The sequence below is a fragment of the Dunckerocampus dactyliophorus genome, chromosome 1 (genome assembly GCF_027744805.1).
Source record: "Dunckerocampus dactyliophorus isolate RoL2022-P2 chromosome 1, RoL_Ddac_1.1, whole genome shotgun sequence".
NCBI lineage: Eukaryota > Metazoa > Chordata > Actinopteri > Syngnathiformes > Syngnathidae > Dunckerocampus > Dunckerocampus dactyliophorus.
In genome coordinates, this window is record NC_072819.1 from 6,830,385 (window position 1) to 6,857,320 (window position 26,936).

The 26,936-nt window shown below is 41.5% G+C and overlaps 1 protein-coding gene across 1 annotated transcript; it reads right to left on the bottom strand.

The window, feature by feature from the left end:
• Nucleotides 1–4,014: 4,014 nt before the first annotated feature.
• c1qtnf12 (C1q and TNF related 12) lies at nucleotides 4,015–26,561 on the bottom strand. The gene is made up of 8 exons (XM_054781548.1): nucleotides 25,773–26,561; nucleotides 12,048–12,152; nucleotides 10,426–10,537; nucleotides 10,168–10,355; nucleotides 9,322–9,430; nucleotides 7,817–7,910; nucleotides 6,394–6,472; nucleotides 4,015–6,302 (listed from the first exon to the last, which is right to left on the bottom strand). Exons 1-8 carry the CDS (start codon nucleotides 25,947–25,949, stop codon nucleotides 6,204–6,206), a joined length of 963 nt encoding a protein of 320 aa, XP_054637523.1. The 5' UTR covers nucleotides 25,950–26,561; the 3' UTR covers nucleotides 4,015–6,203.
• Between the last annotated feature and the right edge of the window lie 375 nt (nucleotides 26,562–26,936).

Genomic DNA, 26,936 nt, shown 5'->3' on the forward strand with positions numbered 1-26,936 from the left:
GGGTCTCTGACGGTTTTTGGAGCCTGTGGAGCCATTAACACGATACCAATCTGACCAGCGGCTCCAGTCCCGCACCCCACCGCCACCAGCGGGCTCCTAAATGCAACCAAACGATCATTAGCAGTGACAGATCCCCTTCAGGCTGTGTGTAACTACTGCGTTGTCCAGGAAGGATAGAGTGTCATTAAAAATGCATGCGTGTGTGTTTGACATGACCACCGGCGTTTCCCACGGGACGGGTGGTGAGGGGAGGCTTGGGGGTCCCATTATAATGTGTTTATGCGAACAGGTCGCAACAAAACCATGTTTTGCGGTGCCCCTTTTGAGACGAAACTTTAGTATGTTTACGCCGGAAACACTCCCAGCATGCCTTGAGGAGCCTTTTTGGAAATAGTTGCTTTTTATGTTAGTCCACTGCAATGTCATGTTCCTCCTAATTTACTTCCATTCGCTCATATTTTGTATATAAGTGGTTTCAAACAGAAGGCAAAGAGGATTCCACAATGTTCAATAAATTCTTTATTCTATACCTCAGACAAAACAAGTCACGGTCTCATACAATTAACCATTTCAGTCGAAAAACCCCTATTTTATCATTTTATTCCCAACTTATTTTCTTGTTTACCGTGTACATTGTTAATTAGGTATACTTTCATTTCCTTATTTCACTTTCACTTTCTGTTTGAAAGCAGCCCGTTGTGGCACTATTTTATCCTGAAAATGTACTTGAAATTGATGCCATGTTTGTTGTACTGTATATGTTAAAAAAATTCCTCTTGCAACACAAACTCGGTGTACACAAACTGCACGTCCGCCCATCAAAAGACATAAGCAGGGCAGCAAAACATGCACAGTTACGCCACACATTCAGTCCACACTTTTCACTGGCTTGCTACTTTGGTTTTGCAGCATGTTTTATAAAGCAGACCTTTCTCATTCAAAAAAATCTCACCCGGTTTCACCTCTTCTTCTTCTGTTTGCACGGACTCCAACAGCCATCCAGCCATCCATTTTCTATGCCGCTTATCCTCACTGGGGTCGCAGGGGTGTGCTGGAGCCTCTCCGACAGCCAGTCCACCTTAAAAGAACCGCTTTTTTTCACCTTGGCTTGGTGAGACGCTGATTTCACATTAAACTGAGTGCACCGTGTTTATTATGACATTGTAGCAATGTTTCAAAACCCGTATTTTAGCAATGCAAAAATCTGACACTGAGCGTGTGCGCTCTGTTAGGAGAGTCTGTGGAGACTAAAAATGCAATGTTTTCATATGATATTGGGTGTATTTTCATTGGTATACATGTTTGTTAGGTAGATTACTTCTTCATCTTCAATTTCGTATCAGGTTTATATTGAATGTTGGACCACATCAAGGCAAAAGAGTGCTTGGAAAGTCAAGTACAACTGTAAGCCATTCAAACTCATGGATCGGGACGAGATGAAATGTATATGGGATATTAATTCACTTTAATATCTACCTGAAAACGAAATGTCATTGAAATCTGATATGTATGTTGTTGTTTTTTTACCTGGAATTACTGCATGTCGTGTCCGCATTCCCATTTTCAATATGGATGCCTTGTTTGTAAATATAAAAGCAAATAAAATATGGATAATTTAGATATCCATCCATTTTCTATGCTGCTTCATTATAACAAAATCATGCTAAAAAACATAGATTTTGTCAAATATGGAGTGGATGTTCCTGTCATGGATGATAGCTAGGTGTATTTGTTGTGGTTAGTGTGGGGTGAAAACGAACACACAGCTTGCACTGCAATGCTAGGCCGACATGAAAATTATGACACTTGATTTTCTTCCCTGGACTTGTGTAAATGGCTACTCTGTTGACTTTCAAAACAGATTTTCACAGCCCAAGTTATGATACTGTATATTTTGTAGTACGGTTGTACTTGCCAAGGTCCGTGGGTCGATCACAGCTTTTGTCTTGACTCAATGTTAAAGCAATGGGGACCGAAGCCACTGTTTTCCAGTATAAAATATTCTAACTTCTTTAATATTTGGGGTCGAGAAGTGAATGGGGTATCAAATTAAAGTTCAAGTCATGCTTTATCAGGTAGAATTGACCACAGACTTGATTTTGCATACAGTATTTAAAAATTTTGTAACATTCTTCCTTAGCTTCCTTAGCAATTATGCTAATATAGTGTGTTAGCAAAGAGTGTATAAAAGATGGCGGCGAGCAATGAACTGTGCCGAAAAACAATTGTTTGAGTGCTGGATAACAAGTACGCAGGTGGGGGAAAAAATGATTAAATAAAAGCAAACAAAACCAGTAAAACGTCGACAATTTACAACTTGAACACCGTCAAATCTGCCGGTCACTCTTCTTCTACGCTTTCAAAACACATATACAGGCAAACCGGTAGGACAGTGCCTCTAGTGGTCAACAATGCTACACCCAAAGCTTCCTTCCACCACGCTTCAAAAAGTGGAACTCTAAGCAAGAATAGGGACACGCTGAAAAGAAAACAATTAAAAAGTTGTACGTATGAAAAAATATATCATATTAGTTATATCATATGTATAACACTTCTAATAATTATATAGTATATTATGATTATAATAATAATAAATACAATTGCAAATGAAACAACTGTGTTATGATTGCCTTTAACTGGCAAAAAAAAAAAAATCACATTAGCCAGGAATTTTTATTTTTATTTTTTACAACTGTGGATGAGACAACTTATTCTAATATATAAACATAAATATAGAAAAATAATCCAAAATAAAAAAAATCATGTAAACAAAATAATCTAAAATGAAAAACAAACACAAAAAAATAGTAGTGAAAAAATATGTTGGCCTATATAATATTTATAGAGTATTTGGATAATCAGTAAATTATTTAATTAATTTAAATTTGAGATTTAAAAAAATTGAAAATGAAAAAATTGGCCTCTATTTTGTATGTAGCCAACAATATTTAAGCGCTCAGCATATCTTGACCTACGTTGGATTCATTGGATTGGTTTTAGCGTGCTTCATAAAAGTGGAGAATATGAAAATGGCCCCAGCATGCTTCCATTATACTGTCTGTGGTGAAAGGAGGACGGAGATGTCCTGGCAGCAGCTTTTGTTTAGTATCAGCAGGCCAGTGTTTGGAGTAACCAACGGCAGCGGTGAAAATATGTGAGGCATGCCAGAGACGTCACATACAGGAGTCTGGCATCCTTTTGCTCACCGTCGTCTGTCTGTCTGATCCGCTCTGCAGGTGGCCATGTTTGGAAGTGCTGACAAAAGCCAGAAAGATCCCAGGAGGAGTCCCGGATCAGCCACTGCTGCACCTCCTCACACTCAGGCTTCCTACTATGGTCACCTGTCCTACACCGCCTTATTTGGACCAGCTGAACCTTCAAAACCTTTTTTTTCATAGGAAGTCATGGAAATATAAATAGTCTGTTCCAGGGTCAAACTGTGACCATCGTAGAAGCTTTATTAAGTGCACAGGCAATGTTTTGTCACATTTTAACATTCTTAACTGTCATACAAGTGTAAAAAGAAGTTCAATGTAGTTAATAATGGCACACACATCAGCGAGGACCTCACCTGGTCTCACAACACCCAACAAATTCTGAAGAAGTCCCAAAGGAGACTGTACTTCCTGAGAAGACTGAGGAAATTTGGCATGTCCACCACAATCCTGAGTTGCTTCTACAGATGCACTATCGAAAGTGTCCTTACCGCCTCCATCACTGTTTGGTACGGTAACTGTACAACACGTGATAGGAAGGCACTCCAGCGGGTGATCAAGACCTCACAGAACATTGTTGGGGCAGCCCTCCCCACACTGCAAGACATTTATAAATCTAGAGTCCTACGAAGAACACACAACCTCATCAAGGACAGCACACATCCACAACACTCACTATTCACACTCCTACCGTCAGGCAGACGCTACAGGAGTTTGAAGTCCAGGACCACAAGGCTGGCAAACAGTTTTTACCCACAGGCCATCAGGCTCCTCAACGAAGCACTCGCACACGCCGCACACAACACACGCACACACTCATAGCACTTTATTTATTTATTTATTTGTATTATTTACTTGTATTAATGTCTCGTCTGTTGTTGTTGCTTAATTTATTGGTATATATGTTTATGTGTTTATGTTTCTTATGTTCTTATTCTTTCATTTGTTTTCTTTCTTTTCTTGGGAGAATGAACAGAATAAGATTTTCATTGCATGGTATAACTGCTGTTTTACCATGCACATGACAATAAAACTCTCTTGAATCTTGAATCTTGAATCTTGAATAATAACAGAAATAGAAATAGCCTGTTCCAGGGTCAAACTGTGGCCATCATAAAAGCTTTTTTAGTGTACAGGCAATGTTTTAAATCACTTGTTGGCTGTCATACAAGTGTAAAAGTAAGTTAACCACTGTTAATGATTGTTAAAAAAAATAGGTTTTCAAGGGTCAAACTGTGGCCATCATAAAAGCTGTATTAAGTGTACAGGCAATGTTTTAAATTTTTAACAAGTACAAGTACAATTCATACAAGTGTAAAAAGAAGTTAATAGGCCTCATTCTAAACCACGAGTCCAAAAGCCTGTGCCCTGTTAGAGCTTGATGACCTGACAGGTTTCGTATGTCGTATTGTGTGTTCACATAAACGCATCATCATGGCCGCTCAAACACCAATTTTTATTCCTCTTCATGACGCGCCAAAAATAACAAGGAAGGCGCAGACTGACACACACAGACACACACACACGCCTTGTGAGTTTTAATTGTGTGTTTTTATTCCAAATAGTGTTTAATGACAGCGTGCGTGCTGTAACGCATTTGACGGAGCCTGCCAAGACAGAGGTTGCCAAAGTGCTGACAGGAATTTCCCATCGTCGCCATTATCAGCATCAGACTGAGTGACTGCGATTACAGCAAACGCTGAGAGATCAAGCAGCGCCATTGTTTGTATGCGTGTGTGTGTGTGTGTGTGCGTGCGCTAACGAGGCTTTAATAAGCACATTCCTTCACCTCACCGACCTGCCCGGTGACGGACGGCATTGAGCACACGCGTCCAACACCTCCAGCTGTCTCCATGGAGACTGGACGTACCAAGGAAAAATCCTCCATTTTCAACAAATTTGGAGGTTTGAAAATGTGCCCCAAAAGTCAAACATCATCAGGCCAGACATTAGCCAATCCCACGAGACTTCAGCTCAGTGAGCCTGGAAAGCAGGGGTGTCCAAAGTTGGTAAAATGTGATGATAAACATAGAACAGGGAATAGAACGATCTGCGATATGGGAAAGGGTCTGGCTGGAAGACAATTTATTCAGGACCAAGACCAATTAAAACAAAACAAAAATACACAATGCAACACTTCAGTCCAGCGCCACCTGTAAAAGGCCACTAGGGGACAGTATCGCTCTGCAGCGTCTTCCTAAGGCCGGTATGAATAGTTTCACTTTATTTTTCGTTTCAGTGAACAGTTTTCAAACACATTTTTTGATTTCCTGTTCTTGTATAACAGTTAAGAATTGCCTGTACACTTAATAAAGCTTTTATGATGGCCACAGCTTGACCTTGGAACTGACTATTTGTATTTACATTATTATCAAGAGTGATTAACTTCTTTTTACACTTGTATGACAGGAAAAAATGTCAGAAATGTGACTTAAAACATTGCCTGTACACTTAATAAATCTTTTATGATGGCTACAGTTTGACCCTGGAAAAGACTATTTGTATTAAATTAGTATTAGCAGCAGTTAACTTCTTTTTACACTTGTATGCGAGTTAAGAATGTTATAATTTATAACAAAAGTCACAAAAAAATCATTTTATTTGGTCAAATAGCATACATACTGCAAGATTCATACATAAATATCACAACAAAATACAGTGCTAACAAGTTATGATCATTTACAAGGCAGGATAGAACAGTGATATGTATGTACAGTATATGTATGACTTTGGAGCATGTTGCCATGACAACCGGTGGCTATAAAGTGATGCTGTGTAAAGAAATGTACACGGTATGAATCATACGTACTGTACATATGCTTCTATGTTCTACGTGGAGTACAAGCGTGGCAATCATGTCTCGTTTTGCCGCTCAGAGTTTGTCCAAAATAAACTCGCTTAAGCTCCGCCCCCTTCAGCTCGGACTCGCTTGGCCGCGCTCGGCGCAGCAGTTCATTAGGTGGCGGCGACAACGGCCGCAGCGTCACGCTACACGCCCAGGAGCATGCCCGTAAAGTCGGAGCCGTTCTGGATCGTGATGGCGGCGCTGGCGGCGTTGTCCACGAAGATGGAGGTGTACTGGCCGGCCTGCAGGGGCCAGTGGAATTATTAGCCAAGGCTAGGTGTCTTTCCTCACTCAGAATCAATGGATGCTTTGAAAAGATTGCCTTGGACTCACCTGGAGCTCCAGGAGTCCTTGAACGCTCACGCTGAAGGTCCTGCTGTTGCTCTCCAAGCCCACAATCATCTCCAACGAGCTGCAAGACATCACAAACTACCATAAATCCAGTAACAATAGCGAAAGCACAAAAACTGCCAGGTAAGCCATCACTCAAGGGGATGTGCCCTGGTCACTTAAGAGACAAGGACAAAGGGAATCATACTACTCATTTCGCAGCCTGTATTGGAACACCACCGGATCATAAACAATATGTGCTTTAAGAGGGGACATAGCAAGAGAAATGAGAGAACAAAATGACAAAAGACGACAACAACAACCTGGAAAGACGATCATTTAAAAAGACAATAATAAAGACAACAACATCACCAGCTAGTGTGTGGTTTAGCTTCATTTAAGAGGGGACAGACTGAGGGAATATGGAGACCAAACTCTGACAGAAGACAACAACAACCTGACAAGACAATATTTCAAAAAGACCATCAAAAAGACAATAACATCACCTGCTAGTGCATGGTTTAGCTTCATTTAAGAGGGGACAGACTGAACAAATATAGAGAACAAAATCAGAGAAGAGGACAACAACAATAGCCTGGGGGCACAAAAAGAGAAATGACCATTAAAAAAAGACAACATCACCAGCTAGTGCATGGTTTAGCTTCATTTAAGAGGGGACAGACTGAGGGAATATGGAGACCAAACTCTGACAGAAGACAACAACAACCTGACAAGACAATATTTCAAAAAGACCATCAAAAAGACAATAACATCACCAGCTAGTGCATGGTCTAGCTTCATTTAAGAGGGGACAGACTGAGGGAGTATGGAAACCAAACTCTGACAGAAGACAACAACAACCTGACAAGACAATATTTCAAAAAGACCATCAAAAAGACAATAACATCACCAGCTAGTGCATGGTTTAGCTTCATTTAAGAGGGGACAGACTGAACAAATATGGAGAACAAAATCACAGAAGAGGACAACAACAATAGCCTGGGGGCACAAAAAGAGAAAAGATGATAAAAAAGACAACAACATCACCAGCTAGTGCATGGTCTAGCTTCATTTAAGAGGGGACAGACTGAGGGAATATGGAGACCAAACTCTGACAGAAGACAACAACAACCTGACAAGACAATATTTCAAAAAGACCATCAAAAAGACAATAACATCACCAGCTAGTGCATGGTTTAGCTTCATTTAAGAGGGGACAAATATAGAGAACAAAATGACAGAAGAGGACAACAATAGCCTGGGGGCACACAAAGAGAAAAGACCATTAAAAAAGACAACATCACCAGCTAGTGCCCGGTTTAGCTTAATTTAAGAGGGGACAGATGTTCTCAATTTTGGTCAAAAGGAAGGTGTTGAGCAGTACCGGACCGTGTTGGAGCTTCATGACGCCATGTGTGATACTTACGTGTATCTGTGGCACAGCGACTCAATGCAGATGAGAACTCGAATGTTGTCTCTGGCCTTGAGTTGACTCTTGCTTCTCTTCACCTCGCTGTGATCTGGAAAGATTGTGGCGTTTATGTCGAAAGCAACAATATGGACCGAAACTAATAATGCAGAAATAACATTTACAATAACAATAATACATTTAAAAAATGTTGAAAATCAAAACAATAGAAAAGAAATGTAAAATAATGACTGTGGTTATGACGTCTCGTGGTTACGACGTTTCACGTTACAACGTTTCGTGGTTACGTTTCGCATTGATGCACTTTGCGTTACGCCATTTCTTAACACGCCGTCTCCTGGTTACGACGTTTTGTGTTCAAGGCATCTCGTGGTTACAACTTTTCATGGTTATGACATTTTGCATTATGCCATTTTGTGTTCCGACATTCTGTTATGGTGTTTTGTGTTGCGCCGTTCCATGGTCACGACGTGTCTCGTTACGATGTTTCCTGGTTACGGTATTTCGTGTTATGGCTTTTCATGATTACAGTGTTTTTATGCCGTTTTGCATTTTGCAATACGATGTTTTTTGGTTAAGGCATTTTGTGTTTACGACGTTTCATTGTTATGATGTTTCGTGTTACAAAATTTCGTGGTTACGTAATTTCGTGGTTACAGCGTTTTTATGGCATGTTGCATTTTGCAATACGATGTTTAAGGCATTTCATGGTCACGACATTTCATTGTTATATTTCATGTTACAAAATTTCGTGGTTATGTAATTTTGTGGTTACAGCGTTAACCTTAAGAAGTTTCGTGTTGCGCAGTTTTGTGGTTATGACATTTTACGTGATGATGATGTCGTATGACGTTTCGCATTACGGCATTTCGAGTTATAATGTGTCATTGTTATGATGCACTCGTTTAAATGATTAATACTGCACACACAAAAAAGAGGACTAGTTACATGCGCATGGAGGAAGAATACATAGGTGGAAGAATACGTAAGTCACGCGTTGCAACACTGTGGAAGGACAATGTCACTTTTGGTTTTTTTAGTTCACTTTTTCCCGTCATTATGTCCCTCAGACCTAAGGGAGACTCTCCTGATCGCAGTGCGCCAATGAAAATGAAAGTGAAAATTGAAGTGAAAGGAGATATCTTAAAATGCTCAGAAAGTCGAGTAACGTCGACCAAACTTTGCCCGGTCTAAGCCGTCTGACTGCCGCGGCCATCATGATGGATAAAGATGGTATCTTTGAGCATGTGAAAGGGTCTGCTCCTATGAAACGGACAGTGATAACTGCCTGTCTCTCCCTCCCTTGCAACCCCGCTTCCAGTGTGCAAGACAACCACAGGGATAATTCTTGGATTTAATGTTTGTATGACTGTATTTTGTATGTCCTTCATGTGACCTGTTCACAGTGGGAGTGATTTCGGTGTCCTACATCCCCGTCTTAGGCACAGAAATCATACTTATCTCGAGCACTGATTAAGTGAAGCTTGTCTTGTGTGATTTACCAATGTGGACGTTGGCAGAGAACTGGTAGATCCCTGAGACGAGGGCAGTGAATCTCCCGGTGGACTGATCCATGCCGGACCCTCTGAGGAAGGCTCCCTTAGCTGGGGGCTGAAAACACAATCAGGTGTCGTAAACAGGAAACAGATAAACAGTAGAAAGGTTTGGTGCGTGAAAGACCTTTAATGACCATATGGATAACGATGATTTCCTCTATCTTCAAGATAGGGGGTTCAGTATCTTGCCCAAGGATACTTCAACACGGTCACGGGAGGACAGTGGGCCGAACCACCAGCCCTCAGGTTGGGGAGACGACCACTCTGTCCCCTGAGCCGTGCCGCCCTGAATGAAATGACCATTCTTCAGGACTGGAACTCGTTCCGGCTGCATGAAAGACACCAACGTGTGTTTTTCAGTTCTGCGCTATGCTAGCCGGGTCAACAGGCGCGCTGTTTCTCCAGGTGTCTATTTCTGTCCTCTCCAAAGTGTCGTCCAAGTCACAGACAGAGTGTCTTTTGTGCACCATCCAGAGAGTGATGCGTGCGACTCAACTGATATTTTTGACGGCCGGCTCTGGGTGGAACCTCGGGCTTGCGCTGTGCCAGGTACCACCGAGGGCGACTGGCACCATGCAAACACATTGCCCATTACCAAGAACAACAACATCTCACCACAACAGGCTTAAGAAAGACGTGCAAACGGGTCGGAAAGACCGTTTTCAGGTCTACGGCAGTCTACCCAGACACACTAAAACTAGACAGTGGCACCTCGGTTATTACACCAGGAGATCTATTTTTCCTTTCCTCTTTCTCGTGCATTCCAAGTCATGATTAAAGTAAAGAACATACTGTTTGGAAATTCTGGAGCTCCATCAGAGTCTTCTTGTCGACGACCACAGGTCCTTTGAGCTTGCAGTGGAAGGCTTCCTGGATTCGCCGGTAGGAGGTCAAGTTCTCCTGCAGCGTGAGGAGAGGAACGGCCGGCTGGCTGGACGCGGTTTGTCTTTCGAGGGACGCGGTCCGTCTCTCTGTGGCCTCTGTCGTCACACAACAACACACAATCACCTTACGTGCATCTACAACATTGTATATCTACGTCACATCTACCTTTGATCATCTCTTTGAATTCCTGCAGAAGAACTTCCTGGGTCACCTCAGCTCCAGGTGAGCCGGGTGGGCCTTGTGGGCCTGGAGGACCCGGGGGACCAGCTGGACCCGGCTCGGGAAGGCCAGACACTCAAAGTTAGCATCCAATCAGAACTTCAGATGGCCATAATTATTCATTATTTTGAATCAATATTAATAATCAATAAGTTGTGTATAATGAATGTGCAGGTTCAGTGTTTTTGGGCTTCTGTGAGGTTTTATGTTTTTTTTTTCTTTAGAAATTCTTGGCGGGCCATATACAGCTCATGCACCGCAACAACAATAATGATATCGGTCATAACAGCAATATAAGTAATACTGACAAAAGTAATAATAATAATGATAACTACGCACCTGCAGGCGGAGCACAATAATACTATTACAACTAATACCATTAATAGTAATAACATTAATTATGTTCATAATAGTAATAGCCATATTAATAGTCATAATGATCATAGCAATATATTTAAAAAATGTTATAATAATGTTAATAATAACAATAGTAATTATCAAAAGCAATATTACAACTACCAGTAATATTCGTACTACCAATAATTGTAATATGAATAATGATAATAATAGCAATAATATTTTAAAAGATATAATGATAATTACTAATTATAATAAGACTAATGCTGCTAGTCATAATAACCATAATAATAACAATGGTTAGCAATAATAATAATATCAACTAATAATCATCATGATCATTGTCATCATAACAGCAATACTGTATTTGTAATAATGACATTAGTAATGATAATGATAACTAGACACCTGTAGGTGGAGTGCAATAATACTATTACTACTAATAATTATATCAGTAATAGTCATAATAATGATGGTAATAATAGTAATAATCATAATAATAGTAATAATAATGGTAAAAGTAATAATCCTAATAATAATAATAGCAATATTTAAAAAATATATAACAATGATAATAATCACAATAATATTTATTAAAAGCAATACTACTACTACTAATTATAATACTAATGCTACTAATATAATATACTAATTATGATAATTATTCTAATCGTAATAATAACAATGAATAGCAATAATATTAATAATCATCATCATTGTCATCGTAACAGCAATATTAGCAATAATGACAATAACTCGGCGCCTGTGGACAATGTGCAATAATAGTATCACTACCAATAACATTAGTAATGCCAATCATAGTAATAATATTAATGATAATAGTAATAACAATAATAATTATTAAAAGCAATACAAATACTACTGCTCATGTAAATATAACATGTAAATATAATATGATATTATACTAACTAAACTAACTACAGTATACTATGCTAATTATATTATACAAAGGATTAGAATAATTAACCATAATAATAACATATTACCATGATATTATTAACCATAATAATAATATTACTAGCAATAATATTCATAATAATAATCGTCATCATGATAATAACAGAAATATTAGTAATAATGATAATAATAATGCTATTTCTGCGAATAATAATATCAGTGATACCAATAATAATAATACATTGTACTGTGCTTAATGTCAAGGGGTCGTGTTGGGACTATTTAGTGTTTACCAGAGGTCTTTTCCGTTTGCGACACTTGGCCGGGAAGTTGCCTACAGGTCTTTTGACAAAGTCCATCCATGATCCCAGTGGATCCACTCTCTGCTGGTCGGAAACCTGCAAGTAGAAGCCAAAATGTTCCTTACTTTGCAAGTAAGGCGGCAAACAAGACCCTACAACGGTGGAACATTCGTGCAAGCCGGTGATCTTGTCTTGTAATAGCACGGTTATCCTCTGGGGGATTTGAATCTTGCAAAAAGTGTTTCTCCCTGTTGGCTTTGTGCCGTTTGTGAGTGTGATGGAAGCTTCTGCGGACCCTCAACACAACATCATAACACACTGCAGAATATTGTTAGCTGGTGTGAAACAAGCCAGTCCTACAAGCTCGCCAGACACGAAAGCTCCAAAAAGACATCTGGAAGCAGCGTTGTTTTCACGCATCGCCCTACATCCGTTTTGGTTTTTTTTTTTACTGCTGTCGAACGCCAGGCCGGATGAATTCCAGCAGCATCAATCTTAAGCAGCCTTTCAGCAAACGTCTTTCAGTGCAGATAGATGAGCAGATAAAGAGCAAGGTGGAATTTGTTTAGCTTTTGGCTTATCTGCAAAAGCAACAGTAGACCTGCGTCTTGTTTCCACTGCAATAAAAAAAAAAAAAAAAAACTTCTTGTTTGCCTTCTCAACGCGCTGGAATCAAAACACTTTCAAAATATCTGGCGCGACTTTCTCAGACTAAACAAACAAGCTAGCATTTTTTTAAATCCCCTTCTGCTGGGAAACACGCAACAGCAGGCGCCAAGATGGCTTCCACAAACACAAACTCACTTTCCATGCAGATGAGACCTTAGAATACACTACCGTTTAAATGAGACATGATAGTTAACGCCTCTATTCAATTAACCACCAGGTGCGTGGTCCATAAAAGTAGGTAACTGCAGGGCTCTGTCACGAGCGCCGCCTCTGAAAACACTGGCTTTAACAGCTGTGGCTGTAAGGAACCGCCTGATTGAAAATGAACATCCATGCAGCAGTCACATGGAATGAATACAGCCGTTACATGCTGTGCGTATAATTATTATTCACACCTGAGAAAAACTTGCGTGAGTCATCCCAGCTACACCCAACTTAACTTCTTTTTACACTTTACACTTTACACTTGCATGACGGTTAAGAATGTTCAAATATGACTGGAAGATTTTATGATGGAACAGATTAACTCTATAGAAAAGATTGTTTCCGAATGTAGGCTAACAGTGCTTAACTTCTTTTTACACTTGTATAACAGTTAACTCATTCAATCCCAGTCATTTTTCAAAATTCAACGCCTTCAGCACGGGCCATTTTAGACCATTTTGACTGATTTTTCAAGGCACACAGAATATGGTGTTTTATGGCTATACAAACATGGAACCTACCAAAAGAAAGATTCGACTCTTGTTCCGTTCTTTAGTAATCAGGAGTAGAACATAGGTAAGTTCCCAACAGAAGGGAGAAAAACAGCTTTTTGTGAAAAGATACATTTCAAGCATAACGTTCACTTAGAATCTTTTGCTTTTGTGACAGCTCAAATATCTAAACAACTGCATCACAACATAAACAACAAAAAAGGGTTGTTTTACATCAAAATAACAATTTATTTGCAAATATAACACCATGAAATATTTACCATTTTCACATTTGGAACTACAATGTGTGATAAGAACCTTCTGCACCCTACTCTCCTCCATGCTCTTTCAATTCCTCCTTGCTGTCGAGCGTGTTAATACATGCAAATGATCCATGCAGAGCTCCTATCAAATGCACTTCGGCCACCTTGTGGCTGCTTTTATAGCTTAAAACGCCATGAAAAGTCACCTCTTGTATTGTGCACTTGCATCATCACCTCTTTTTGCCTCTCGCGCAAAAACACGTAAAATACATCTTTGAGAGCGAGCATTCGGGTTTTAAAAAATTTATAAATACATCTTTGCTATTGAATGATTTAAGAATGTTAAAAAGTGACTTAAAACATTGCTTGTACACTTAATAATGCTTTTATGATGGCCACAGTTTGACCATGCAACAGACTATTTCTATTTACTTTATTATTAACAGTGCTTGACTTCTTTTTACACCTGAAAGTTAAGAATGTTTAAAATGTGACTTAAAACATTGCCTGTACACTTAATAAAGCTTTTATGATGGCCACAGTTGCATCCTGGAACAGACTATTTCTGTTTACATTATTCTTAGCAGTGTTTAACTTTTTTACATTTGCATGACAGTTTCCCTGATTCCCCATGGCACTAAATAGTTTTGAAACCCAAACAATGCATCTGTTGAAGTATTTGACATACTAAAATGAGAGTTTTGAGAGAGGGTTATGGAGGTGGGTGAGCGTGGTTGGGCAGACTTATCGAACAAGAGGAGCGTCTGTGGCGCTGGTTGGTGCAAAATGTCAGGCAGACACTGCCGCATTCATCGACAGCGAGGACGATTGACAGGAAAGAAAAGGCTGGGCCTGAGGCGAAATCCCGCCATTACTCAACACGCCGGGCGTGATGTTTGACTCGATGCATCCCCCCCCACCCCCCGCCCCCACACACACAATTACAGCCGTGGCAGATTCCTCAGCACTCTCAACAATGACAGATTGCTCTCGTCTTTTGTTTGGAGAGCAATAAGGCTCGCATTCCCTCTAAGAGAGTGTAAATTGGCACAAGGAGAGGATTACATGTCTTTGAAAGGCATTACCAGCACTGCAGATCACTACAGAGAAGGCCCTGTCTGCTACGTCAATGTCAGGCGTAAATGTTTGCCTCTTTTGTCACAACGCACGCGTCACGGCAGGACGTGTCGTTGTACTCGCCATGTGTCAACACTCAACACTTAAAAGGTACCATACGTACCTTAATACGTACCATATATAAGTTGAAAGAGAAACAAAACAAATCAATTTGTCATTTTTGGTAAGCTAGGTTGCGGAAAAAGTTATGTTACGAGAGTTGCAATAATGTAATAATTCGGAGAAGAAAATGTACAGGAAGACAGTGGAAATAGTTGGAAAATTTTAAAAACAACAGCAGAAATGGAAAAAACAGCCGTAATTTTATAAAAATAAGGTCAAAATATCAAGAGAAAAAAGTTGTACCATAATGAGACAAAAGTCGCAGTTTTCCGAGAATAAAGTTGTAATTTTCCGAGGAAACAATGTCATTTTAGTAGCACAGGTTTAAAATATAAAAAATGTTATTTCTGGAAAAAAAAAAGGTTGCAGAAAACGTTATAAGAATACAGTCAAAATATTATTGGAATAAATAATTACGGGAAGAAAATTTACAAAAAAGAAAGTTTAATTAGCTGGAATATTTTAAAAAACAACAACAGCATAAATGGAAAAAAAAACAGCTGTAATTTTATGACAATAAAGTCAAAATATTAAGAGAAAAAAAAGGCATTTTATTAGCGTAGAGTTAAAATATTCAAGAAGTTCCCAAGAAAGCGTCTATCTCAGGATTAAATGACTACAGACCTGTGGCCCTGACATCTGTGGTCATGAAATCCTTTGAGTGACTGGTGTTGAGCCACCTGATGGACATCACAGGCCCCCTGCTGGACCTCCTGCAGTTTGCCGACAGGGCAAACAGGTCGATGGATGGGACATGGGACTGTACTACATCCCGCATCACCTCGACTCCCCAGGGACCTATACAAGGATCCTGTTTGTGGACTTCAGCTCGGCATTCAACACCCTCATCCCCTGAGAAGCTCTCCACCAGAAGCTCTCCCAGCTCATTGTGCCAGCCTCCCTTCTTGACTGACAGGAGCCAGCAGGTGAGGCTGAAGGGCGTCACATCCAGCACGCGGACCACCAGCGCTGGCGCCCGCCAAGGGTGTGTTCACTCTCCACTGCTCTTCTCCACTCACACCCATGACTGCACCTCAGGGGGCCCGTCTGTGAAACTCCTGAAGTTTGCAGATGACACGACAGTCATCAGTCTCATCCGGGACGGCGAGGAGTTCGCATACAGACAGGAAGTGGACCAACTGGTCCTCTGGTGCGATCAGAACCATCTGGAGCTGAACCCGCTCAAGACTGTGGAGATGACAGTGGACTTCAGGAGAAATCCCCCTGCAGTCACAATCCTCAACAGCACAGTGTCTAATGTGGACACCTCACACCGTGGACACAAACTGTTCAAACTCCTCCCCTCAGGTAGGCGCTACAGATGTCCCGGTTTACTAATCACACACCTACTTACTTTAATCGTCATTATATTGCTGTTATCCCATTGCACAACTCAATGTTACTCTTTTTTATTTCTTAAGTGTGTGTGTATATACAGTACATACAGTGAGAGATCATTTAACCAGTCAAATTCCTTGCTTGTGTAAGCATACTTGGCCAATAAAGCTGATTCTGATTCTGATATTATGAGAAACAAACAAAACAAAACAAAGTTGTCAATTTGGGAAAATTACGTTGCGGAAAAAGTTCTAATGTTACAAGAATAAAGTCAATATATCATGTGAGTAAAGTAGGGATGTCTGATAATATCACCCCGCCAATATTATTGGTCCGATATCGGCATAAAAATGTAATATCGGTCAATATCAGTAGTTTTTTTTCCCTATAATGAAAGCCAATATGGCCCTTTAAGTCATAATTACCTTTGATAGTATTTGGCCCATAGACGAGCAATGTTACAAAACCCGTAATTTAGCGCTGCAAAAATCTGACACTGCATGCGTCTGTAAAAATACGTCTGTAAAAATACTATTTTTTCCTAGGATATCGAGTGTATTTTCATCCGTACACATGTTTGCTAGTTGGATTACTTCTTCATCTTCAATTTTGAATCGGATTTATACTGAGAGTTGAACCACATCGACTCATACGACGACTTTGAATGTTAAGTCCAACTTTAAGCCTTTCAAACTCATGGATCGGAGCTTCAGAACACGATATACAAAGGTATATAAGATATTAATTCACTTTAATATCTATCTGCAGATGAAATTTAATTCAAATCTGATGGTATGAAATATGTTATTTTTTAACCCGTTACTTTTAACTGTCCTGTTTTCAATATGGATGCACACACAGTGCGGTGCTGCACTGCAGTGTGAGGCATGTACATGAAAAATATGACACTTGATTTTCTTCCCTGGACTTTCTGATTTTCAAAAACAATTAAAAAATGGCTACTCTGTTGACTTTAAAAACAGAATTTCACAGCCTAAGTTATATATTTTGTAGTACATATTTTGTCGTACAGTTGTACTTGCCAAGGTCCGTGGGTCGATCACAGCTTTTGTCTTGACTCAATGTTAAAGCAATGGGGACCGTAGGCACTATTTCCCGCTATGAAATTTGCTCTAACTTCTTTAATATTTAGGGTAGAGAAGTGAATGGGGTATCAAATATATCAAAGTTCAAGACATGCTGTGTTAGATACAATTAGTGTTCCCTCATTTATCATGGGGGATAGCCACGTAAATAAAAAAATAGCCCACAATAAGTGAAATCCCCTAAGTAGCAAACTTTATTTGTTTGCAATTATTATACAGTACATGTTTTAAGCCTGTAAGACCCCTCACAATACACTTTATAAACTTTTCTCAGACAGGCAATAACATTTTCTCACATTGCTCTATTGTTTAAACACTCTCAAAGTTCAAATTTCATTGGACACTAGGTTGGACACAACAAATTATTAAGCGACTGACGCGTATTCACTACTCTGACCGTGCCTCGTCCTGGCGCCGTTCAGCTGTAGCATTTTTGTATCCTTGTTAAAACATATTGCTCCTGCCGTCGTCCTACTCCTTGAACCGAAGATTCATTTAGCCGGTTAGCTGCTTCTTCTATTTTTTATTGGCGGTTAACAAGCAGCTCACACAGTTACCTAGTTTGCTAGCAACTATCGACCACAACAGGAAACGGCACAAAGGAGATTGACAATAGTCTCCAGCCAATCAGGACGCAGAACACAATGGACAGGTTCTCCCTTAGCCAATAAAGACTGTTGTGGCTCTATGTTTAGCCAGCTATTGTCTACTCTGGGTACAGGCACGTAAACACATACTGATAAAGGTGGAGCTGCACATGTCATCAAAATGAGTATACAACACCCTCTACTGGTGGCAATAGTAAATACAGTAAGACACATACAACAGAGTGCCGATAGATCGCTCTAATACACCACAAGGACGCAGAACACAATGCGCATTCCTACACTGTAAAAAAAAAGCAAATTTGCACTTCAAAAAATCAGCAAAACAGTGAATCCGGGAAAGGTGAACCATGATGTAGTGAGGGAACACTGATCACAGACTTGATTTTACATATTTCACAAGTTTGTAACATTGCTACATAGACAGCATGACTTGGCTGTATCCATTAGTTTCAGAACAGATATGTGTTAATTCCACTACAGGAGATAGGTGATGTTACACATATCGGTATCGGTTGATATCGGAATCAGAAATTGAGAATCGGACGATATGGAAATTGAGAGTTGGACAATATCGGCATATCGGCAAAAAAGCCCCAAAAAATTTCCTCATATTATGACGTTATTCTATTACAAATTTTTTCTGTTAATATTTTTACTTTATTCTTGTAAAATTACTGCAGATTTTTCCATTTTTTCGGTTGTTTTATTTCCTTCTTGAAATTGACTTTTTACCCATAATATTTTGACTTTATTTTTGCAACATTATAACTTTTTCCTCAACCTAATTTTCAAATTACAATTCCAACTGTAATTTACAATTACAATTTTGATTGTTTGTCATATTATATTTTTATTATATTTTTTTAATTTCAACTTTATGCTATTATTAGTTATTTTTCCTCACAATATTTCAGTATTTTTGTAAAATTACTTTTTCTTGTTAGAATTGAATTACAATACAATTTTATCTTATTACTTTGACTTTATTCTTGGAAAATTACTGCTGATTTTAAGATTTTTGCTGTTGTTTTTTTAGTTGTCCTGTTGAATTATATTTTTAGAATGTCCCGCGGGCCAATGATAAAACAAAAAAACAGCCACGGGCCACACTTTGGACACCCCTTCTTGAAGGTGTTCTCTTTCAGGACTTTAGCGGTCTTTGTGAGAACCTTACACTTTCCAGGGCCGCCCTCCCCCTCCCCGTTTGGATGTCCCAGACACGGCGGAGTCAGACGGAGCTTTGAATGACAGAATCAATTGACTGGGAAGAACTCTTAAAAATATCTGCCCACCTATCGTTCCCAGGAATTACATCATGACACAAGGCCTACAATGCGGAGGAGGTGGGCAAGGGTGTCGTTTGTCAAAATAGCGAGACCCCCCTCATCCACCCTAGACAGACGAGCGGAATCCCAGGGACTTATAATGTTGGGCAGAATTCAGTTGACACAGGGTCATTCTTCATTGGCTCTGCTTTTACGGGGCAGACCAAGCCAAATAAACAGCAGCCGGCCGCAAGCACCCCCGTGTTGTCTTCCAAACAAACACACACACACAAGCACAACTCTATAAAGGACACTATGAATCTGATGCCAACATAATGGGTGGGCCGAACGTCAACAAAAACCCCAAAACAACAAACAAATCCCCAAGGCAAGGCAAGGCAGTAGCTGCACACCGATGCTTTTCATGGCGGTTTGCTACTTACATGCGTGTACATTCATGAATGAGTTGGATATTTAATAGGTGGTGTTTCAACCGAGGGAACACAATGTAACCAGAGCCTACGTCAACACAACACATGACAACCTGAGCCGCTGGGATTTGATGGATTAAAGCGTCTCAACATGTTCAATGGGATTTTCCATGTTACCTTTAAATTCTTGCCAAATGCACAGCCTGGATCGCATCCAGTTGAGACTTTTGACATTCGAGCTCGTGACCCCGCCTTCACAAAACACATATGGTTCATGCTGGGTAACGTTTGACAGAAATATCCCATGTTGTGTTTTGTTTTTAGCATTTATCTTTTGTTGAACCATGAAACAGTCCAACAATAAAATGAAATGATGCACTTGCTGGAAGTGTAACTCCAGCATTTTTATCACATGATATCTTTAATTATTATAATACAGAAAGCAAAGTTGGATATACAGTACTTTAGAGAAGTCGGTGTACAGCTTAACAAATAGATTTACTCTCCTCTGAAAATGAGTCAACAAACAGCCATTGCTGTTTAAATAGTTGGCAACACAGGTAGGTAGCAAGATAATTGTGTCTACAGTCGACCATGGCGGTAGCATCATGGTCAGGGGCTGTATGAATGCTGCTGACACGGGGGAGCGGCGGTTCACAGAGGGAACTACAACTCAACACGAGTATCAGGATAATTATGTGCACAATCAAGCATGGCGGCGGTAGCATCATGTTCAGGGGCTGCACGAGGGCTGCCATAATTGGGGAGCTGCGGTCAATGAAGGTAAATGGGAGGCGCTGCTGGCAATAAACATGAATTCCAACATTCCAACTGGTGTGGTAGTGTCACAATCTAGGGCGGCACGAGTGCTGCCGACACTGGGGGAGGTGTGGTTCTTCAAAAAACATGAATTCCAATGTGTGCTGTGACATTATCAATATCCGCTCCCATGGTTGTGGCAGGCAGTCTCACAGTCTGGAGCTCCATGAGTGCTGCCAGCACTGGAGAAGCTGCAGTTTTGAGGAGAAACAAATTCCAACATGTGCTGGGACATTCGGAAAAGCTGCCCCATTGGTGGCGGCAGCGTCACAATCTGGGGCTATATGAGTGGTACTACAACTAGGAGAGCTGTGGTTTATTGAGGAGAAACATTTATTCCAAAATTGTGCTGTGATATTCTGAAGATCCGCTCCTTTTGTGGTGGTAGTGTCACGATCTGGGGCTGCACGAGTGCTGCCGACACTGGGGGAGGTGTGGTTCATTGAAAAACATGAATTCCAACATGTACTGGGACATTTTGAAGATCCACTCCCTTGGTGGTGGCAGTCTCACAGTCTGGGGCTCCATGACTACTGCCAGCACTGGGGGAGCTGCGGTTTTTGAGGAAAAATAGGAATTCCAACATGTGCTGGGATATTGTGGGTGGTGGTAGCGTCACAGTCAGGGGAAACGTGAGTGCTGCTGGCACTAGGAGAGCTGCGGTTTGTTGAGAAAAAACATTAATTCCAAAATGTGCTGTGATATTCTGCTGTGATATTCTGAAGATCCGCTCCTTTTGTGGTGGTAGTGTCATGGCCTGGGGCTGCACCAGTGCTGCCAACAATGGGGGAGGTCTGGTTCATTGAAATACATGAATGCCAATGTGTACTGTAACATACTGAAGATCCTCTCCCTTGGTGGTGGCAGTGTCACGGTCTGGGGCTACACGAGTGCTGCTGGCACTCGGAGAGCTGCAATTAATTGAGAAGAAAGATGAATTCCAACATACTGTGATATTGTGCAGCAGAAACGGGCTGCATGGCAGTTTTCCAACATAACAAAGAGTCCAAACACACCTCCAAGGTGACAAGTGTCTTACCGAGGAAGATGAAAGTGATGGAGTGGACAAGCCTGTCTCCTCCACACCTGAACCCAATTGAGCATCTGTGGGGCATCCTCAAGCGCAAGAAGAAAGGACGATGGAGGAGTGCAAGGTGTCTAACATCCTCCAGCTCCACCAATGATGTCATCATGGAGAAGTGGAAGAGGATTCCAGTAGCAACCTGTGTTATTACTGGACATCAACTGTGTATTGTGTCCATGCTTTGGTCAGGACCAAAGAATGAACGGTCTTCCTTCCTCCACTCAGTTCATGCAGAAAGGTGTGAAGGGTTTGAGTAAAACAGAAAAGAACTTCTTGATTTTACTTCTCTCAGCAGCACTTTTGCAGCTTTTGAGGTTGCTCATCAGATGGTTCAACACCACGTTATCAAAAGACGATTCCTGTGAGATTAAAGCTTCTAACAACTTCTCGTGAGAATGGTAATGCTGGAGGATGTCCGCAGCAACAGTCTGGATGAAGTTACTGTCTAAAGTACACAGAGACTTCAGGTTGGCCTTCTTGGACACTTTGCTTCCGAGTCGGACAATTATCAGCTGTATGGTGTGTGGTTTCAGCAACTTCCGCATATTCGGGGGTACATCTTTGACCAGCATCTTGATCAGCTTGCTCATGAAGCTTCTTGCCAGCTTTGTTTGAGTCTGCGCACAAAATCGTGAAAGCGATGAGTCAGTGATGGTTGAGGTCCCGATTGTTGTGATAAGCGTGTCGATGTCACTCAGTGTACCGCAAACTTCATCAGCACTGGCCTTCCACTTCCTGGGCTCCATCTCCATCCAGAGGAGCACCTGCTGCAAAAACTTCCCCACAGAATCTTCAACAATTTGAAACAAAACATCCGTTTTGGCGGGCATTCTCCGCCCGTGTGACAGCTTGGCTGCAAGCTGAGAGGTCTCCTGGTTAGCATTGACATAGTTGTAGATTTTATTCCTCAGTTTTTTGGAAAACATTGTGATCTCATCACTCAGGTTCTCAAGGGTTTCAGTGACTTTTGTTCCTGCGATTGCAAAATTGTTGTACAGGTCCTCAACATCGTCTTGGATTACTTCAAAAGTCAAAGAAGTCTCAGGAAGGACAGTTGGCAGGGACACCGTAGCATCTGATGTGCCAGCTGAGATGCCGTGGAGACTCACCAGGTACTCAGACTTTTCCCAAAGACCTTGGCTGACCACATCCGCCATCATCTTGTCGAATCGCATTCTTGAGAAGTCCACAAAGCTGTTTTTGCGGAGGAACACTTGGCGGTGGATGGGTTGTACGCTCGATGCAAAGAAGCTGATTAGCGTCTTCTGAATCAACCTCAAATCAAAATGAGGGCTGACCGAGCTGCTGCTGCTGCTGTTCCTGTCTGGGGGATAGTGAAGGTCGCCGACTATCGTGGTGACAATGTCAGACGCTGTGCCCTGTACATTTACGGGTGTCTTGGGTCGTAAACCTGCAGGTTCTGCGTCCTTGGGTTCAGACCATTTGTAGAGGATTTCAGTTACCGCCTCTGTTGTCTCATCAACGCTGATGTTTGACTTTGGATTGTTGGACGACATCCGACTCGATGGCTGTGTGACCTGGGTATGGTCATGAGGCTCATGGCCTGACACCTGACGCCAGCAGGGTCCAAAACACCGAGTTGTCAACTTAACTTGACCCAGGTAAGTCCACAATGCACCACAAGCAAGCTGCACCATCTGGAAGAGTACCTTGAGATTAGTAAAGGTGCCGGGGATGTAGATGAACGGCACCAGCGGCTTAGCTTCCATGTTGATGGCTGAAGCCAAACCACAGTTAACCCTTTGAGAAATCTCATCCGTTAGTAGCGAGTCCAGCATGTTGGCGTAGTCGCATGGCTGCACAGGGACGCTAAGCGCCAGAGAAAACGTGTTGTTCATAGTGCCCTCTGGGATTGGCTTTACCTTGTCAACGATTGTGTCACCAATCCGCCGCTGGAACAACAGTATGATGCTTTTCATTGTATCAGCTGCGAGTTTTTGAGTTATCTCTGTGCACATGTCCGCCAGAGTGGCCCCCGTGCTGGAGTCAAAATCACCCGAAGCCAGGAGGCACCACTGGGCTGGAGAGATTTTTTCAAAATGATTGGACACAGTCTGCAAAAGAGCCACCTGATCCACTGATGAGTCTGTCTGCATTTTTTTCCCCAGACTTGCCAAATAAAACCTTGAAATGCTGCAAGCTCATTGCTAGTCACTAAACTGTGAGCAGTCTGAGTCATTCCCCATGACAAAGGATTCACTCTACCTTATGATGTCACTCCACTCGCTATGATGACAGTGATGACATCAGAAAAGCAGAAAAGGACTTGACTTGTCTTCACTAGGTTAAGCTGGACTTTGGATGAGAGGCCGGATACACCCTGGACTGGTCGACAGTCAATCACAGTGCACATATAAACAAGCATTCACTCTCACATTCACACCCAAGGACAACAAACCGGGACTTTGATTCCATCTGTTCTTGGATCACAGTTCATTATCATTCATTGGCGGTCAGTAACTATACATTTTATACTTTAAAAAGGTTGTGGCAATTAAAATAGAAATGGGTGCCTCAATTTCTAGTGTTTTTTTCACTATTCGCAGGTGGTCTTAGATCATGGCAGGGATTTTCTGTACCCGGAGAAAACCCCTGCAACCACTACAAAATATAAGCCTCCACATCTTAAAAATAAAGATTTTTTTAAAATCTTGAAAACAATTTAAGGCATATATTATGTGAATGGATATATATATATATATATATATGCTATATGGATACGTATATAGATTATTATTTACGCACATATTGACTACAATTATTTGGAAAACGATTTAAAATATCATAAAAATGTTTCACTGCGCATTATTTTGATAAGCATTCACCGGAATGGCATTCACCTGGCACTTGCGCATGTGACCAGATACGCGACACGTCTTGTGTTGACTTTGTTTCTTATTATCAGGAGAATGAACAATAGCCCGTAAAATGTGGAGACAAATGACGACAGCTTGTCACATGCTAAGCCTATCTATGCCAGCGTGTGTGATTGTTCACGTTTCAATCTCACTTTCTGGCATCTTTGTTTACATGCCTGGCTGGCAGTATCTAGCTAGCTCAGAGCTACAAGTGGCTATTACAACGAACTTTTTTAAAGTGTCACTTAATCTTGCTCTCTTGTTATCATTATAACACCTATGGCTTTTCTTCAAAACACTAGTTGTGTGTCGAAGTGGTGCAACACAAACAAGTAGTGTGTACAGCTTTAACAGTGACGCTATCACAGGGGTCTCCAACAGGTAACACATAAGCTAGCAGTAGCTCACCAGCTGATGTTGAGTAGTTCACCAAAGAATATTTGCTTCACCTGTTAGTATTTTTATAAGTGTTCTATTCAAACATGGCACCTGTATTTAATGACAAATGAGCACAGAGTGGAGATGTGCTTTGTAAATAAAGTGTTGGCAGTGCTCTCAGCAACTTTGCCATTAAATTAACAGTTTTGCAATGTTCTGGTTTCATGTTCTGCTAGTTGTTGAAAAAAGTTAAATAAGTTAATAAATAAGTAAGTCACAAAGAAATTGCTATTTGTCATTAAAAATAAAATTGCAGACACAGCAGCGGCATGACACAGTGGCGGCAGCCCCTCTCATGCAGCCCACCACCACAGCTTCAAAAAAATCCTAGGATAAACCCTGAGCTACCCAGAGCACTTCACAGAGAGAATCCACAGCCACACACTAATAAAAACGTGACCATCAGTGTGGGCAGCACTGAAGGCAAACTGGGTAAAGTGTCTTGCTCAAGGACACAACAATAGTGACTGGGAAGGAGGAAGCAGGGTTCAAACCACCGACCTTCCGGTTTCTCAATGACCTGCGCTGCATTCTAACCCACTGCTGCCCAAAGTATAAAGACAACCATCAAACAATGCATCTTAACTCAGAAACTAGAAAGTGTCTACAAGTTATTCTTGGGTCAAGGTATCAATGCTAACAATGCTAACCTTGCAAAAACCTCATCAGTGGAATGGTTGGAGGATGTTGACACTCTACTTCACACTAATTGATGCTGTGATCAGCCTTCAGCTGCGCAAATTCCTGGCATACCCCCTGGGAGTCATCCATTCAGGGTTTCACACATTTCTGATTAGGTTTGACCCTTGCAGATCACACCTGTCCTCTGCAACCTGTTAGCGTTGGCGAGAAACCATTAATCACAAGTGTTTTGGCGCGTACCTTCAGGATTCCGGACTCTTCTTCACTGTTAGACAGAGTCACGTTGTAGGTCTCGGTGTGTTGCGGCGGGGTCTCTTTCGGCCTCCTCCTCTCCTTCTTGGCTTCCACTGCATCCAGGACACAGTACGTCCACAACACCGCCAGCACCACAGCCAGCGGAGCGGTCCCACACCACATCTCCAGACTCGTATGCACGGGTTCCTGACGGGACTCTCTGTTGGGAGGATGCTCACGAGCCACCGAGCCGAGAAGAATGCAGCAACTCTGAGAGACAGTCACTAACTGCAGCTGAGCCCCCCCACACCTCCACTCTCTCCCCTCTTCGCCCTCCTGGTTACTCAACTATGAAATGTTTCAAGCAGAATGCTCCGAGGGAATGACACATGGGCCCGGATCTGACAGCAAATAAACCCATTAGTGAGATTTTTCACGCTTTCTGCTCTGTTGGGGGGTGAGCTGGAAGATGGGAGGTAGGAGGCAAGTGGGGGGGTGCACCAAAAGAAGTAGAGAGGAGGGGCGTCCACAACGTTTCTTCTCACTGCACAGTGATGCAGTGGCTAAAAGTCTAAAGTCTGCCAACAAAAAAAGATCACGTCTTTGAGTATATGCAAAGTTCTGCTTCCCAGTCTCTTCCTCTTGAATATTCATCCGTGCTACCTCAGGGTCTTTGTGCTGCTCAGGTGTAGAAGTTGTGGTTCGCTGAAGGTTGCGCCCCTCCCCAGCAAACTCACATCTGTTTGACATGAGACACCAGCAGCGAGTTGTGTTGCTGAGCTCAGTGCGTCGGAGTCCTCTTGGCTTTCTGAGCTTCCAGGAGGGAGCATGCTGGAGCCGTCCTCCCGCCCTTCTCCGCTGTTGGCAAGCATGCCAGCTGACCCAGCTAGGTTCTGTTTTATCTCATCTGAAGCATAAGAGGTTCTTTTGGCAAAGACTCGCATGCGTGAGAGGTGTGTTACGACGTGTGGATCTCGGCATGATAATTCAGGTGAAACCCTACGTCAAGATTCAAGTTGCCTTGAGCAAATTCATGGAATCTCATCTGATTCATCTTGTAGGAGAGGCGCAAAGGGCTACAAAATGTCACTAAATAGTGTCAGATCCTGCAATCGTTGCAAGTATATTTCATAAATAAAATTGGATATCATCAATAAAATTTGACTCTTA